Source organism: Cyclopterus lumpus, chromosome 14 (genome assembly GCF_009769545.1).
Source record: "Cyclopterus lumpus isolate fCycLum1 chromosome 14, fCycLum1.pri, whole genome shotgun sequence".
NCBI classification, from domain to species: Eukaryota; Metazoa; Chordata; class Actinopteri; order Perciformes; family Cyclopteridae; genus Cyclopterus; species Cyclopterus lumpus.
Window position 1 is genome coordinate 13,868,666 of NC_046979.1, and position 17,827 is coordinate 13,886,492.

At 43.2% G+C, this 17,827-nt stretch overlaps 1 protein-coding gene across 3 annotated transcripts in view; it reads right to left on the minus strand.

Moving 5' to 3' along the window:
* The window catches only part of LOC117743032 (transcription factor COE1-like), an 83,306-nt gene extending 67,688 nt beyond the window's left edge, over positions 1–15,618 (minus strand). For 2 of the 3 annotated variants that reach the window (XM_034550762.1, XM_034550760.1), the window contains exons 1-6: positions 14,829–15,618; positions 13,885–14,041; positions 13,111–13,174; positions 12,001–12,056; positions 4,966–5,039; positions 938–1,006 (exon numbers count right to left, since the gene is read on the minus strand). In XM_034550762.1, the coding sequence (XP_034406653.1) occupies positions 938–1,006; positions 4,966–5,039; positions 12,001–12,056; positions 13,111–13,174; positions 13,885–14,041; positions 14,829–14,959 (551 nt within the window). In that variant the 5' untranslated portion in view covers positions 14,960–15,618. The remainder of the gene's footprint in view (positions 1–937; positions 1,007–4,965; positions 5,040–12,000; positions 12,057–13,110; positions 13,175–13,884; positions 14,042–14,828) is intronic. The other variant, XM_034550761.1, reaches the window with a different exon arrangement.
* Positions 15,619–17,827: the final 2,209 nt, after the last annotated feature.

Consider the following 17,827-nt stretch of genomic DNA (forward strand, 5'->3'; position numbering starts at 1 on the left):
GTATCAGCCAGTGATGAAGTAAGAAAAGATTGGCGATACAATGATGCCCAATCTTCACTGTTTAAGGCTTTACTATAAAGACATCATCACGTGTTAATCTCAACACGTGATCTCAACACACACACACATGCAGAGGAACCTGCTCACAGTGGGTTAAAACAACTGCCAAGAAGAAATCACATTAAAATGAGGTTGGATCTCATCTCAGTTTTTTCTCTGTCACTTTTTTCTTTGCTCATGACCCATTTTTCTGTGCTGTTGCAGAAGAGACTGAGACTGAAAGAGGAGGAAGGAGGGAGGAGGGGGGGGGGGGGGATAAATTCAGTCCTCCACCTCGACATGAAGAAAGATAAAAACAGACAGACAGACAGGTAGGAAAAAAAAGTGGCAGTGAAAACGACAGACAGCTTCTGCTAGTAAACAGCTCTGTATTTTGCATTGCGGAGAGGAAACACACACACACACGGCTGAGCATTGTTTGTTCATTCAAGTCTGAAGATGTGCGTGCGTGTGTGTGTGTGTGTGTGTGTGTGTGTGTGTGTGTGTGTGTGTGTGTGTGTCCAGATCTGCCAGATATGAGGTAGTAACTGATGTCCCCTCTGCACAGGTCAATGACTGAAGTTCACATGCACATGTAAATACATTATTTGTTTGTGGGGACCTTTAATTCCTGCTACTAACTCCCCACCACTGATGAGTCCTGCTGTTTGACTCATAAACGCAAAGCAGTCAATCTCAAAAGTTTCAATCTGCCATCAGAAGCCATTGATTCTAAGGAGCGTCTATTTCAGGAGTGACAGCAGCTCATCTAAACACAAACATCCCGTCACACGCCGCCATTCAAACAGGTCAACACAGTCCATCATCCTGTGTGTGTGTGTGTGTGTGTGTGTGTGTGTAGGAGAGACAAAGATAGAGACGGAGTGAGAGACAGTACCTGTCGATGATAACAGGGTCTGAGGGTGTCTCATTACGGTTTCCACAGCTCTTCTTGTCACAGCACCGGCTGCGAGAGGAGAAGACAGCAGAAGCAGACACAGTGTGAAAAAAAGTGAGAAAGAGTTAGACACAGGAACACAGTACTTCATACAGTAGTTCAAGTTTAGACGTTTAAATGGGAGTATTACAGCAAATCATGTGCTTTGTCTGTATTGCGCTTTGTCTGAACCACCAAATTCTCGCAAATTGATCAAATCTCTCTGAGTTGTACAAAAAGTCTAGCAGCTCTACACTGACAAATGTTGTTTATATGACATGGAAAGTGGATCTGAAAGATATACACCAAGTTTTGAGGGGGTTTGCCTGCTGCTGAGTTTCGCCATGTTGCCCAGATGAACCCGACCAATCATCAACCAAGGAGTTGCTTGTGCGGTGATTCTTAGATGCATCGCCATTCCCTCTTGAACGATTATGACTCGATGCAGAAATTTTAAACAAAATTCTCCAAGTTATGTAATAATTCTGTGACACTCGACTGTCCGTTCCTTGCGGCTGCCCCTGAACGCCACAGACGTAATACACGTGCGTCTTGTTTAGGTTCAAGGTTAAATACTAGCAGAGTTTTGGGGAGGGTGGCTGAGCTTGAGCGGCCGAATATGGATACAATCCGACGTTCACCCTCCGGCTTAAAAAGCTAACGAGAACCAGAGCTTTCACGCTTTGTTGCACACTTTGGAACCGAGATACAACATTCAGCTCAACGTTTTGTAGACTCAGCGATACTCTACGAGCTAAAGTCATGGAGTCACTGAGGAAAGTGTGTTGGATGGTGGTAACGCACTGTGTGTGGACATCCGTCGCTACAGAATCGCGTGTAATCGCAAACGTGCACTTTATCACTGTATATGTAGTTTTATAACATGTTCCAGCAGGCGTTATTTTTGTATGAGAGCTGAATGCTCATTGCCGAAAACAGGGGGGATTTGTTTAACGTCTGTGTTGTATATTTGTGAATAAGGACAGCTTTTTATGTCAAATGACTCAGAACCTGCTGTGCCAATTTGAGCTATTTTCTTGTTGGTTCTCTTTGCAATGCAATTATTATGAATCATTACAAATATGCAGTGTTTTTTAAAATAGTAGATAGTCACAATGAGGGGAAAAAAATCACATGCATCAATAAGAATCACTAATCGTTTTGTAATGGCATCATAGCCCTTTGAATTCGAATTGAATCGTGAGGAGCCGAGAGATTCCCACCTTTGACTGACATACAGGTGAGGTGGAGGGGAGAGGATTGAAAAGGCCTGAGGCTCAGAAGAGGAGGAGAGAGTGTGGGATGCACACACACACACACACACACGTAAAGAAAAAAAAAGAAAAATAGCATGCAATCCAAAATTCACACATATGTACTGGTAGTCTGTCAAAGCTTTCTTGCGTGCATCAATTATGAATAAAGGTGTAAGCAGGAGGGGAAGCATAAAGCCGGGGGGGGCAAGGGGGGAGTGGAGCGCAGATGAAGAGTGAAAGGATGAGCGTGGGAGGGAAAGCTAAAACAAGAGAGTAAGAGCGAGGGGAGAAGAGGGGAAGGGAGAGGTTTGGGTGGGAAGAAGAGGAAGGGGAGACATCTCAGGTTTCCCACCGTCACAGATGGCAGAGGTGGAAAGAAAGAGACTGATACGTTACACCTTACACATTGTCTCCTATCTGCTGCTCTGCCTCTCTTTCTGCTCTCTCTGTCTGTTCCTTCCTGCTGCTCGATGAACTGGGTCAGTACACGGCCCCAGCACCAGTTAGACAGGACGAATGGGAAAAAGGGGAGCACGGGAAGAGAGGAACTCTAAGCCTGAGGAGGGAGGGCTAGGAGGGAAGGGAATGATGGGTGAGGGTGGGAGGGGTGTAGATGAGATGGGGGAGATTAAAGGAGGACAGTAGAGGAAGAGGAGACGAGAGCAGAGTGGAAGATGTTATAAATGGAGTTGTGGTGGGAAGGAAAACGAGGGGTGGGACGAGGGTAATGTAGCACTTATTGCTCTGGATCCTGGTGATCTAATCATCTGCTCCCCCTGCATCTCCCCCTTCTCTTTGCTCACACACGCACACACGCACACACAAACACACACACACACACGCACACACACACGCACACACTTTTAAACAATAGAGTCTCAATAGTGATTTGGAGATGCCATTTTCAGCAGTTTTATTATGTGAAAATGTAAGTAAAAAAATTTCTGCAATAGCTTTGGTTAAGGTAAGTCAACTGAAATTGGTCAGTTAATCAATTAGTGGATCAATAGAAACGGTTCCAGCTTCTCAAATGTGAGAATGTGCTGCTGTTCTCTGTGTTGTATCAGTGTAAACTAAACATCTTTAACAAGCCATTTGCAGATGTCATTTTTGGGCTCTTTGAACCATTTTCTGATATTTTATTAGAAAAGTTTCCAAAGAAACCAAATATGTCAGGCAGATTTGATGAACAAAATATCAAATATATTTCCATTTGACAGAGTAGAAGACCTTCTCTTTGAATATTTCCCTTAGTGTCAATGTCACTATAGCTTCAATAAAGAGCTGGAACAAGCTGGTATACATAAACTACAGCCAGATAGTATGAAAAGGGACAACTGTGTAACACAAAGAGATGAATTTAAACATCTATTGTCCATTACGGAGTGAAACCTTTCACGTATTCCTGCCAGAGCTCCAACCAGGTTTGTGACGCAGGTCTGTGTGTTGGCAGATTGGCTGGGAGCATATGGCTAATAGCACCACCATGACAATGAGCCACACTGATTAATGGACGCCCTGCGCTCTTTGTGTGTGTGTGCGTGTGTGTGTGTGTGTTTTCTGCGTTGCGTGTTGTGTGTGAGGCCCCTGCTGCAGAATCAGCATGTGAGAACATGAGGCAACAGCCGTAACTTTGACCTCAGCGGCTTCTGCAGACAAAGTGTTTACACTCACTTATTAGAGGCCTTTCTACTGTACCAGTTCATACTGTACATGTGAGTCAGAACAGTTTACTCATGTCCACAATGCATTCCCCACATGATGAACAACAATAACTTATGATAAAATCTATATTTATCTATATAAATTCCTTGTAAATCAAATCAGGTTTCCAAAGGTTTTTCCACAAAGCTGTGCAGCTGAGCTGACTGACGATTATTCAGTGAGCTATAGAATAAAATACTATTGTGCCTGATTTCACGGCTAAAATCCCTGCTCCTGCATATAGATGAACCCCAATTTATATTGTTACGGTTAAAGTTGTTCAGTGACAAGGTCGGGGAACAAGAACAACTTAATTCATGTGCTAAATTTGAATTTTTATAACTGTGGTTTCATGAGGGAGCGTGCATATGCATACTGCTTTGTATATATGCGTGTGTACGTGTGTGTGTGTGTGTGTGTGTGGGTGTGTATGTGTGTGTACGTGTGTGTGTGTGTGTGTGGGTGAAAGAGAGGGACCCTGCCTATATTTTATAGTCAGATTGTGGAGGAAGGCCCATTTGTTAGCCATGAAACAACAGGAGGGTTCAGATTGACTAATGAGTTTCTCTGTGCCCTAATTAACCAGGCGTCACAGACACACACACACACACACACACACACACACACAGCACGCACACATTTTGTATAGGATAGGTTGGTAAAATGCCTCCATAAATAGATCTCTTTCCTCCCAACCTACTTCCGAAGAAATTCATCTTTAGATTATAATTAAAGCAACGACTCTGAGAGCTGAAACTCATCTTCTTCTTCAAGAGATATAGCTTCATGTGTATGCGCCTCGTCCTGTATGTGTGGGGGGGTTAATGAGGGTGAAGAAATAAGGAATGTATTGAGTGCAGAGAGTTGATCGGTGAGAACTTTCTGCAGACAAACAAAGTATGTTGCAGAAGGAAAGAGGAGGGGAGCGGAGAGGAGAGAGAATGGAAGAGAAAGTAGGACCTGGAACGATTGTTTGAAGATAGTTTAGAGGAGAGGAAGAAGAAATAGATTTGATGCACCCTTTCTCACCTGCACATGATCTCATGTGTCAGCAGCACTCTGCACATCTCTGGATTCTTGTCTTGGCCTTCATAAATAATTGCCTGGAGAGACACCGAGATGTCGAGAGAAAGAGAAAACACAGTGTGAGCTCACAGACAGCAAAAGTGAACGAGCACTGAGCTCCAATAGTCAACAGGGTGTTGGGTTCACGTCTCAGTCCATTAGACAACTCATTGGTTGTTCAGATCTTGGTCGACTAAGATTTCTGTGTTGTTGTGTTGTGTTTTTGTGCGATTCTTTGTGGAGGAACTTAGTTTTACAGACCTGTTGATTAAATCATCGTCGACTATGAATGACTTTGGTGGAGCACAGCCCCTGTTGTGTGCGTATTTCATCATTGCAGTATTTTAGTTATTGATTGATATTGTATTTTAACAGCAGCTCTAAATACCAGGACACCTCGGTTTTTAACTCTGAGTAGAAATATGTGGGATTAACTTAACACGTGTGTGCCTTGTCTAAACAGACAATACTTGTTAAGATAAATTAATTGTTGGTTTTGGTCTTTCGTGGAATGTGTTGACAACAAGAAAAATGTAAAACATCAATAACCATATTCTTCAACTACTTATTATACAAAACCTAACTTCAAATCAGAATTATTTTAATTCAGACGGAGCATAAAGCATTGCCATTCAGAGCCTCCGATGGATGCCGGTCATCGTCTGCATCAGTGCATCGATGCATAAAAAACATATTTGCATGTTTTCAGACCGCTGCACTCTACATCACTTTATTTTGCAGCTGTGGGGGCAACACAACGCTGGTGACAAACTGGCAGGAGTTAGATTTGTTTCATGCTGTATGTGCGGTGTAGCCGACATTGACTATGTTCTCTTTTATCGGGTGATGCTGCGGGTAACAGGGTAACAGGTTACTTCCCACATCACCTCAAAGAACATGTAGTTCAGCGGTGACACCTCTACTTCAAACCCTTCGTCTCTGCACCGGGAGTTCGTCTCCCCCACACACACACGTTTGAGAACATCCCAAAACACAACCAGAACAATATCCCCTCTGTTCACACGCTGCTCAGGTCTAATATTAAAAAGCAGTACATTGTATATTCACAGAGCAATGGCCACAGTTTCTGCTCCTCGTGAGGCATTTCAGCTGTGGCTTTGCCTGCTTCCGTTATACAATCTTCCTGCTTCTTGTCTGAAGCTCAGAATAAAGCGAAAGCACAAGTCGCACACCACTAAGCTATCCATCAATCAATACACACGCCCCGTCTGTCTTTGGTCTATTCCAGTCTGTTTGATCTGTCGTTCCAAACTCCAGCGAGTCTTACCGAGTGACGAGTTCACTTCTCTCAGGGAGTGGTGAAGAACTTTCACTGTCCTCTCTGATAGTCTTCAGCTGGAGCTTCAGACTACCTGCTGCCATAAACTGAACACTATAGTTTGAGTTTCAAATGAAGGTCATTTAGCCAAGTGAACGCTTAACAAGCTGATGATCAGGGATGGCCCACTTCTACTTTTTCTTTTAGCCTCCTCTGTCTGACTGCTGCTAATACAGAAATATAGTTTTTTAAATATATATCTTGTCTCAAATGTTGTCTGTATTTTAGTCTTTTAGAAATGTGGTTTTTTAACTTTATTATCTGTTATGTGCTTCACTAAGAGAGAAATGTGTTTTTCATTCCTCTGTATGTTTGCTAAATGTCGAGAAATTGACAATAAAACTGACTTTCAACAGTCCCAGACTGTCCTAAACTGAATTTTTTTTTCTTTCTTTCTACAAAATAAATATTGTTTGGCCATCATCGGCTTCCATTATTCATTCAGCATTCAACATTCGTCATTAGACAAGTGAATTATTTCTAACTATTTGATCAATAAATGCATCACCGCAAACTGCAATGCAAAAATTGATGCACAGCGATTTTAATTTACACACACACACACACACACACACACACACACACACACACACACACACACACACAAGAACATATCTCATTGTAAATTTGAAATCAATAATCTTAACATTTCATTCTAAATTGTGAAACCGTTGGTAAAGTATGTTTAAATACAAACATCAAAAGGAATCATTGATCATCTTGTTGACATTCAGATATCACTGCGATGATGGTTGAAATGTGCAGGCGATGAATTGATGGTACTGAGCTTTGTATTCACAATAACGCCAGCTGTTCTTACTCTTCTATCATGTTCGAGTCCAAGGAGCGTTTCCTCCTCCCCGTCTGGTATATCAATTACACGACTATTGTCTATTACTCATCACAGATCTCCTGAGCGTCGCATGCCGAGCTTTAAACGTACATTAGCTGCTTCTACATTGAAATAAATGCTAATCGCGATATTAGCACCTGTCTTTACGCAGTACAGATATGACACACGCATGTTAACCTTCTGCGGGTTACAATATGTCCGTCAATATGGTCAAATTTTGCATCCAAAAAAGTAATGGGCATAATGGGCATAATGGGCTTATATAAACGTACTCTCCAGCAGCTCCTACAACTGTGTTCTCGCCTCACCGACGTTACCCCGTGGCTTCACTCTACGGGGTTGACTTCCCGCTCGTCCACCTTTCCGATAGGGCCGACCATTTGGGCCGACAGGTTGCAGAAAATAATGTCTCATGAACAGAATTTGTTTTTATTGTGATCATACGTTTCTCTACTGTCCCAGAATTGCCCCCAGATCTTTGTATCCCATTTTAAAAGGAAAAGTAGTCTTTAAAATACTAACTTACTAAAAATCTCGCCTATGTTTAAGCTTGGGCTGTCCCACCAGGGGCCCTGGGGTGAGCATGTTCCACATGGGGCCCCATCATGAGCCGAGATGTAGACTGAACCCCTCATTTGTAGAAACTGCAACACAACGTGGTCCTCAGGAACTAGCTTGGAGCTTTGCTGCATTAATGGCGAGCAGCAACAGTGGCTGTACAGTCTGAGGGGCCTCATTACAATATTGTTGTAGCCTAAAGCTTTTCATATAGCTAGTAGTCTCCGGGACCCTCTGTGTTTTCTGGAATTGGAGCCCCCATTTGTTTCAGGGCCCGGGGCCCCTATCAGTTACAATTTCCCATGCAAGTGCATATATTACAGTTGCAAAAATCTCTTCAGGAAATGTACCCAAGCATGAAGTTTGAGCCTGAAGGGCTCCTGGTAGTCCAGGACTCCAGGACGGTACAGTCAATGCAGACAGAGCTGGTGCTAAGCTAACGTTTCTAAAAGAGCCAGTTCTCCGAAGGAAGCTGAAGCTCATCAATCAAGAGAGCAACATAAACTGCATGGTATCCATTATGAAAACATTCCAACTGATTCAAATGCTCCCGTTAACACACAACTGATCTTGATCCGTACAGCCAAGACATTTGAAACTGTTTCTTTAATCCCGCTCCATCAGAAATTTGATTTTGGCTTAATGAAAGCAAAACTTTATAAGCCACAGTTCTGTCTATGATTAGAGCTTCTCATTGTGCCGTGGGAAAAGAGTGGGCCAGGCAGCGTCCTCTGGACCAACCTGCATCAATGCCATCTCAACCTCTATCGTCTCCTTTCTTTTATGCACTTTTGCTCTTTTGTTCTCTTGCTCTCTCTCTCACACACGCACGCACGCACACACACGCGCACACACACACACACACACACACACACACACACACACACACACACACATGTATCTTTATGAATATAATCAGGTCTGAAGTAACTGAGCTTTTCCTTCAAAATCACAGAAGATAAACCTTGTGGGTTTCCTAATTCTCTCACCCTTTGCAGGAGACATTGACTTTAATAAAAAGAAAAGAAGAATTCAGACATTACCCATATTGTCTTTGTCCCAGTTGAACAGTTCTTAATTTTCTATAGAGTTAAGTGATAAACTATAAGTAAGCAGATCACTTTTTCATTTTTGCAGATATGCCGTAGATGATAGTCACGTCTTTCCCAGCTGACTCTGTGCTTTGTCCAATGTTGACTCGTCTCCCTCTGAGCCCGACCTGGGTCAAAACCTCACAATCCTTGTCTTGTTTTGACCCAGTTTGGATGAACATATTCGATTGCTCAAATTCTATAGGATAAAAACTAATCCAAGAAACTAAAACTGGCATCTGACGTTGCTAATCTCACGCTCACTGCTGTCCTGTTCGCCAACCTTAGGCATATTCAGCTCTATTCATGAACAAAACAACGCAGAATAATTTAAAGGTAATATTGAATGCACCATGTGGCAGGCTCTCGTGTACGTGTGTAACTTCCTTTTAACCATAACTCCGTCTACCATCCCGGCCCATGTTTGTCTTCATCGCACTGTCACCTCGCTCTGCTCTTGTCTTTCATCTGCTTTCTCCTCCCTGCCGCCGCCTCACCAGGCCTTTCACACAGCATCTCTGCCGCTCGCTCCGCCACCTTTGAAGTAGCGTGACATGCGCGGCGTGTAAACAAGGTGCCGTTAAGCAGGGGAACACACTTCCTCCTGCGTTAGTGTCAGGTCGACTAGCGAGCTAGTGATCCGACAGGGCCGCTGCGGTGACAGGCACTTTTATTCTCCAGGACAGAGTCGAGATCAACCGCCGCTCCACACTCTGCTTCTGAAGACCAGGAGGCGCTCTCCTCCTCCATTTAAAACAATCAGTGCTGGCTCCTCTCAGCAATCAGACTCCAAACGTTGGAGAAGGCTTTACTTTACTGGCAGAAGAGTCACAATCGGAACTGTGAAATAAACCGACTCCACGATATGAGTCTAACACAACAGTACCCAGTAATACACGCAACACTATTCAATGAAGAACAACATACATGTTCCTGCTCGACAACAACCAAAGCTACAATGGAAGCTCTCGTTGAAGGTTTCTCATTGATTGGTCTTCATGAACATGGGAAATGTGTTCCTGGGGTTCACTTTCCATACACCTCCGCCTCTCTCTATGGTTTGGGGATTTTTAAACTGACCGGTCTATTCTCGTATAGCTGCAGCCTCGGAGTGTCAAGCTTGCTTCCTGTCTGGACTAACTCAGTGAAGCACACAGCTTATGTTTAACAAGGTTAAGCGGTGGGATCGTTAGTAACTTGCATGACTACAAATGTCAATGTGATTTGCACTAAGTTTTCTAACTTCTGGTTCAGAAGAGGCTGTTTCTGTTTCACCTCAGATATCCCCAAGCTTGTTTCAGTCAAAAAATAAATCTTCTGAAAACAATATCTTGGTTGTTGGGTAATGATGGAAGAATCCAGTTGGGACATGAATTTTGGTGGAATTATACTTTTTTATTTTTGATCACAGTGTCTTTAACGGTAAAGTAATATTAAATAGACTCCAAAGTGTGTGTGTGTGTGTGTGTGTGTGTGTGTGTGTGTGTGTGTGTGTGTGTGTGTGTGTGTGTGTGTGTGTGGTTAGAGAAACAGTGGCCATGACATCACTGACCAACTAAGCCAACCACACGGCTGTTTTGGTTTGACCACCTGTTAATGTTCCATTCCTCTACCGCTGGGAATCTCTCACACACACACACACACACGCACACACACACACACACACACACACACACACACACACACACACACACACACACACACACACACACACACACACACACACACACACACACACACACACACACACACACACACATACTTTATTGCTCCATGTGCAGTTTGGCCTAAGTGCCTATACACGTATATAGATACAGCACTAAATACCTGAGCTGTTTCCCATTTGTTCATCCCTCCCTCTCACTTATATATAAAAGCTCCACTAGCACACAGTAACACACACACACACCCACGCCCACACTCACACACACACAAGCCTGCAGATGCCCACAGCTGCAGCACATACCTGCCTGCGTCAGCCTCTTGAGGAAAAATTACTTTTCCTTTTCAATTTGAAAATCTCTTTATGTAAGCTAAAAAAATGAAATAAAATCAGCCGTTTAATTTTTCAGACAACGCCTGAGCATGCTGCATTTGTGTGTGTGTGTGTGTGTGTGTGTGTGTAGCTGGCTGTCACCCCACCAAGCTGAAGCTTAACAGTGTTATTAGGGAACAGTGTGGTCCCTTCGGCCTGCCAGACAGACACACACACACAGACACACACACTCACAGTATGTGTTGCAGTGTGGCGGCAGCAATGTGAGACTATCAGAGCCTGCAGTGAAATTAACAAGCGTTCAGAGCATAGCATGGCTTCTTGGCTCCTCACCACACACACACAACTCTATACTTTAATTCTTCAGGGACACTCATTGACATAATGCATGAACCTAATTGTAACCTCAACCCTCACACAGGCCTTCGAAGCTCCGTCCCAATGGGCAAGATGTCCTCACTTTCAAAAATGTCCTCATATGTACAAGTGTGCTCACACAACGTCACTCTGTTTAAAACTAAAAATCATTCCTCATTCTAACTGTTTACCTGAGTCTCTCTCTCTCTCTCTCTCTCTCTCTCTCTCTCTCTCTCTCTCTCTCTCTCTCTCTCTCTCTCTCTCTCTCTCTCTCTCTCTCTCTCTCTCTCTCTCTCTCTCTCTCTCTCTCTCTCATATAAAGGTACATATAAACAAAAACACAAACATTAACAGGAAAATTGGATCGGATCATAAAATGCTTGCTACTCTGCAAACCAAATCCCAAAGGTGCTGTTATATCTTTCCACTTCCTCCTGTGAGCAGCAGAATTACGCCTGTTTCTCAACACCCACTCGCTGCCTCCTCACTCTAATCACAGCGAGAGAAGTACAGGCAAAAAAGGCCTGGAGCCATGTCGTGTGTGCGTGTGTGTGTGTGTGTGTGTGTGTGTGTGTGTGTATGTGTGTACGTGTGTATGTGTGTGTGTGTGTGTGCCCCCACCCACATACACTGTGGAAACACCCACCCACAGAATCTTACAGACATAAGCACGCGTTTTTGTGTGTGCAAGTACATGCAGATAGAGGAAAGCGGCGGAGTACAGGCGGATCAATGGAGTAGCTCATTGTCGGAGAGGTAACAGGAGAGGTGATCTCAGTGTGTGTGTGTGTGTGTGGGTGTTTACCTGTTTGGTCATGGAGTCTATGAGTCGAACATAAAAGTCCTGCTCTGTTCTGATGCCTGTTGGGAGAAAGAAGAAAAGAGAAAATCATAAACTTGAATTTGACAAGCTGAACAACATACAAAGCGACAAAATATGTCAAACTAATTTAACGTAAATCAGTGATAGACTCCTGCCTGACGCAACAAGCAGCTCCCCAATTATAGGGATCGCGAGAAGATTGAAAACATATTTCTAACACAAAATTGAATGTATTATATTTTTTTAACTTTATTTCTCTTTCTGGATCATTAATTTGATTTCATAATTTAGGGCCTGAAAATGAATTGAGGGAATAAATCATCTTTTGGTTAAACTACTCACACATGCAACCTGTCACATCTTCATTTTAGGGTTTTAAGTTTGGGACAACGTGAAGGAGTTTTAAATCACACAGAAAATAAATGTGTCTCAACAGCTGTGTTTTATTTACTGTAATACTCTGTCTAGTCAATTTTAGATATCCCCAAATCACATTTGGCTCAAAGGCCTTTTTTTCAGTTTCGACAACATGATCCATCCCTAAAAACCTCCACACTCTTTCCCAGTTGAGAGATGTTCAGAGGCCACATGGTTTGTATTAGCAACTTACTTGCAATGTCCATTTCCACATGCAAATTAAATTAAAATCAATAAATCACAAATAGCTTCACATGTCTTCCTCTCAGAGAAAGCTTGGAGTAGTTTCCCTTCCAGCTGCAGACTGATGAGACTGACCAAAAACCACAGCATGCAACTGTCAACCCCCCCCCCCAGACTGGACCAACTCATTTAGGGATGGTGACAGTGATGAAGCCATAAATCTGCTATAAATCACCAACAACAGCTGCTCTGAAATTGTATCGTTTATCCAGATATTGATCAAATTGCACAGTTGTGAAACTGCACTTTGAGACACTCATTCTGGCCCTCTGCTGCACATTTTTTCCATTTTAAATCGAAAAAGTCAGCTGCTTCCTGTGTAGATTTTGTGTATAATGTTGCAGTAGTCAACAGGCAATCAAGCGGATTTGGTTTGATTTATTGTCAATAACTTTATGAGTGTGTGTGCGCGCGCGCCCGTTCCTCACTCACCGTTACTGTAAAGAAGCTGCAGCCGGTAATGAATCCCGTTATTGGTCTTCTCTCCGCTCGTCTCCTTAACACACAACACACAACAACATTCAGCTGTTTATTGAAATGTTCCGTGCACATTTTTAAAAAGCACATCTCTGACCATGCAAGCCCGTGAAGTGTACTAAGTTATTGAATTATTTACACCGTGCATACGTGAAATAAACGTGTGATTTATGTCCACAGCGGACATATTAAAGCAGAGCAGCCCTGTAATTTATCCACGTGTAATCATGGCGTTATTGTGGCTTTTTAATTTCTCTGTAATTACCGGTTATGTTTGGAGGGCACTGCATTTCAGCTAATTTAAACGGTGTCATAATTGATGAGGAGACCGGTTTCCCCGCCGTTGTTTATATAGAACAAGTGGTTATGTTAAATCTAGCTGTAAATTAAAATTAATTCTAATGTCGAAGGTTGTTTTCATATTTTTCAAATACCACAAATGGATCGAAGGAAGTTGTTGAGCTACAGTATGTGTTTATATTATTTCATCTGAGTCCAATGTTATCCTAAATATTACAAATAATAACAACCATCAAAAATAATTTTAATAATAATGCATTATAAACACAACACATAATGTTACTGCCTACATATTTAAATGTAACGTAAAACATTTACATCAGTAATATCAAATTGCACAATTAAATAGTCAGGCCTTTAGTATAAACCTCGTAGATGTGAAAGTATCTTTCAGAATATTAAACCAATAATAATAATCGGAACACCGACCTTCTCTTTCTCGATGAAGCCCAAGAAGTTGGTCCTCTCGATCTCCACCGGCTGACCCTGCCGGTCGTACAGAGCCAGGACGAAGTGGAAGAAGTTGGACTTGCGCAGGTTGGAGGGCGGCTGCTTCTCAAAGTGAGCCCGGGCCAGACCCACTCCACTGCGGACACACATGCGTGGATGAGTCGGTGTTAGATGATATCAAGTTTTGACTTTGTAAAGGTACAAAAAATAAATAGGATCTATATGCAGCGAGTAAATGCATTTATTTTATTTTATTGATTTGACTATAAGTCTGATCTGTTTATCATCAAACGCTATTTTATGAACAAACAAAACCATAATCATGATTTTATGAAAATATAATAAAATATATATACATGTGTATAATTTAATATTGGAGGCTGTTTATAACCTGAGACAAGAGGTCATGATTTATCCACCTTCTCTGACTTTTGGCCAAATAGAGAATCATGTTCCCCTTGAATGAATCCATGAGTTTAGAAACGAGTGAAGATGGACAGATTTATTTTCTCTCTCATCATTTTTAAACCCCAAACATTGACCTATAATTATTTATCCATCCCTTTGCCTTCGTGCTCAATAAACCTCAGCCAATAATGGAAAGAAGAAGGCACACGTTGCATGGGCAATCTGGAGCAGAAACACATGTTGCCATTAACTGTTTACTGCGTCGTCTTAAAAACGACACAGGCTATTCAATGTGTTGTGGGGTTGTACTGCATGCAGGATCTTAATGTCCCAAATGATCCTACAACAGTTCAACCCGACTCTCTTCCTCTGGACAGCAGCTCCCATCAACACCGCCTCGTGTCCTGCACGGGCGGCTGCAGGTTCCAGACAGGGGGGGAAAAGCACGTTGTGTTCGGTACACGAGGGAGGGCGGCAGGCTGGTAGCGCGTCTCCTCCACCCGAGTAGAGCTCACCTTTGGGCGGCCGTGTTGGCGTCCAGCACGCCACCCCCCTGCATCCAGCTCCGGACACTGTTCATGCCTCCCAGCGGCTCCTCCTTCAGGCTGCTGCCGCTGCGCTGGATGCTCTCCTGGATCCCAAACATGAGCGAGCCTCCGTAGCTCGCCGCCTGTCCCGCGGTGTCTCGGTCTGTCCCCGGCGCGCTGTGCACTTGTTCTCCTGTGGATCCTTCACTCGGCTTCAAGCACTTGTTCTCCTGTGGATCCTTCACTCGGCTTCAAGCACTTGTTCTCCTGTGGATCCTTCACTCGGCTTCGAAAGGAGCAACGTGGTGGCGCTCTCTGCTGCTGCGGCTGCTTCGCCACAAGTCCAAGTCAATTATTCCTGTAATTCTAGTTCCCCGTGAGAAAGTGTGTGCTAAAGCGGAGTGACTGGGCTCCAAAACGTCCAGACACGTGTGTAAATCACCAGGAGGACAGCGGGACCAACAAGGGCGGTGGCAAAGGTGTGTAAAAAGTCACTCCCGGTGCGCTTCGAGATCCGCAGTTCAAGCTGTCAGACGGGAAAAGAGAGATCAACTGGCACCCAGACTAGATGTCATCACTACGTGAGCCTTATTTCTTCCTCTTTTCGCACTTTGCTTTCTCTTCTTCTCCCTCGGCCCAGCGGTCCGGGGCGCGTTGGGGATCTGCGGCGTCCAGAGCAGCGCTGCTTCCTGCGGATGAGTCCCGAGCTCTCTCGCCTTTCCGCTCCCTCTCTGAGCAAATCGCTTTGTGACTCTTCCCAAAGGACTCTCTCTGAGAACCAAACACGGGGGGGGGGGGGGGGGGGGGGGGGGGACAGGACGGGAGGAGAGGAGAGGAGACGCCCCCAAACAAAGGCGAAAGCTGGAGTCAGGTCCGCCCCATGCAGCGGCCACGGAGCTCCTCTCCTCCTCTCCCCCTCTCCCCCTCTCCCCCTCTCCTCTCCTCCTCCTCTCCTCTCCTACCCGGTAAAGAGGAGTCTCTTCCGTTCAAATGTGGAGATTCATTCTTGTGCGCACCACACTGACAATCGACCGGTAAAGTTTCTCCAGTCGGTTGCTGCCCGGCGCTCAAGATGCTGGAGCGAGCAATACATTGCTCAGTGGCACTTCGGCAGGGTGGCAGGGAAGCACGACTTCATTAACTCAAACAGCTACTTCTATACGCGAGACACAGAGTATCATGGACATGTTAAATAAGGTAACAACAGAAGAGGCTTGGAAATATGATTTCCTTATTTATAATATTCTATTAATAAATATAGCATACAACATATTACTATTAAAACAAATTCATTCTGGGTGACAATGAAGGGTTTACTGCTTAATCTTAATTGGAAAACAATTGATGTCTTTTGAATTGTGTGTCAAACACATATATTAGAGGCAATGCAGCTGCAGACATTTGGTACATTTGATTTGAGACCTCAGCCTGTACATTTAGATCTAACTTTTATTTAGAGGAACTGTAGGCTCAATTATAAAAGCCATATTTCATCGTCACAACATATCCCTGCACCCCATTGTCTTCCGGGCCTGTATATTACAGGCAGGCGCCGCAAGACTCGCAAACAAAAGTGACAATAACAATAATTAGCTCAAAATTACAATGAACATAATTGAGTATAATTGCTACCAGATTTCCCCGCTTTGTCTCTCCCTCCAGCGCCATCTGTTATTTGAAACTATTTATCACGCCGCCGAGAGGGAATCCAAACAAAATACAAATATTAATAGATAATTACGTGAACTCTTTTAATAAAATAATGCTACAGTTTATTGATCTGTCGAGGTGCAAAAGGTCAAAACACTTTTGTATTATTCAGCTGACTGTGAAAATGATTGGCAGGCCGAGCTGGCGCAGTTCCAGGTTTAATTCCCAAAGGTTATTGAAAAACGCTCTTGACCTTGATTATGGAGAATAAGAGTCTTTTATGCCCCAGTTTGCTGCTCATAAAGGAAGAGAGGATCAGCTCAGCGGAGGAACACAATATGAACGGAGGAGTGTTAAGAGGCTCTGGTGTTTGGATCGATGGGAGTGCACGGGCTGAAAGCAGTTGTATCAGTTTAATAAATAAAAAATATGAAAGAATATATTCATCTCTGCATGTCAGCTCTCATGGGCAGTACAATTATGTTGCAAATGCAATGCTTAAAATTAAATCAAATGAAAACAACGGCAATGCGTTCTCGCGCAAAAATAAAAGCATATTAGAATTACAACAATAAAAAAAAGTCCGCTGAACTGCTCGTTAGGCATATTATTGATTCATAAACACACTGACAGATTTGTTTATTTAAGTCCCATCAGGTCAGACTGATTTTACTTTATGTGTATCGGATAAAAGAGGCTGCGAGAATACTCAAATCGACCAACATTAGTATAAACGGGACACTTTGAAGCTCACTCGAGCATCATAAATATCATTTAATCTACATGGATATTAAGGTTTAATATTAGATGTCAAAAGCGAAATTAAAACAGTAAATAATAAGTATAACGCATAATCAAGGAACCTCTTAAACATGCAGGCGCGGAGCCTCTTAAGAACATGAACATGGCAGATTAAAGAGAAACACGATATACAACCACAAACTCACTGTTGTACTCCGACAGTGACAGAAATAGTCCTCGATGTGTGCGCGTGTGCGTGCGCGTGTGTGTGTGGGTCACCAGCGGTGATTGGCTTCCGTTTGGCTTCCCGCTCAGTTTAAAAACGACACAACAGCGCCATCATGCGTCGGACACGTCCTACTACACGCACACTGACGCGTAAATATGAACTATATCACTATATCACCTTCCTTTAAAAATGGATATTATGTTTAAATATTATGATGATCAACATAGATCAATAGTTCATTGAAAACTCCGAATAATAATAATAAAAATAATAATACTGATTGCCACATCACACGTCTTCACAAGTGCTAAGCTACTGCATTGCATGTTCATGCAGTTACATGACGGTGTCCATCCAAATGAAATAA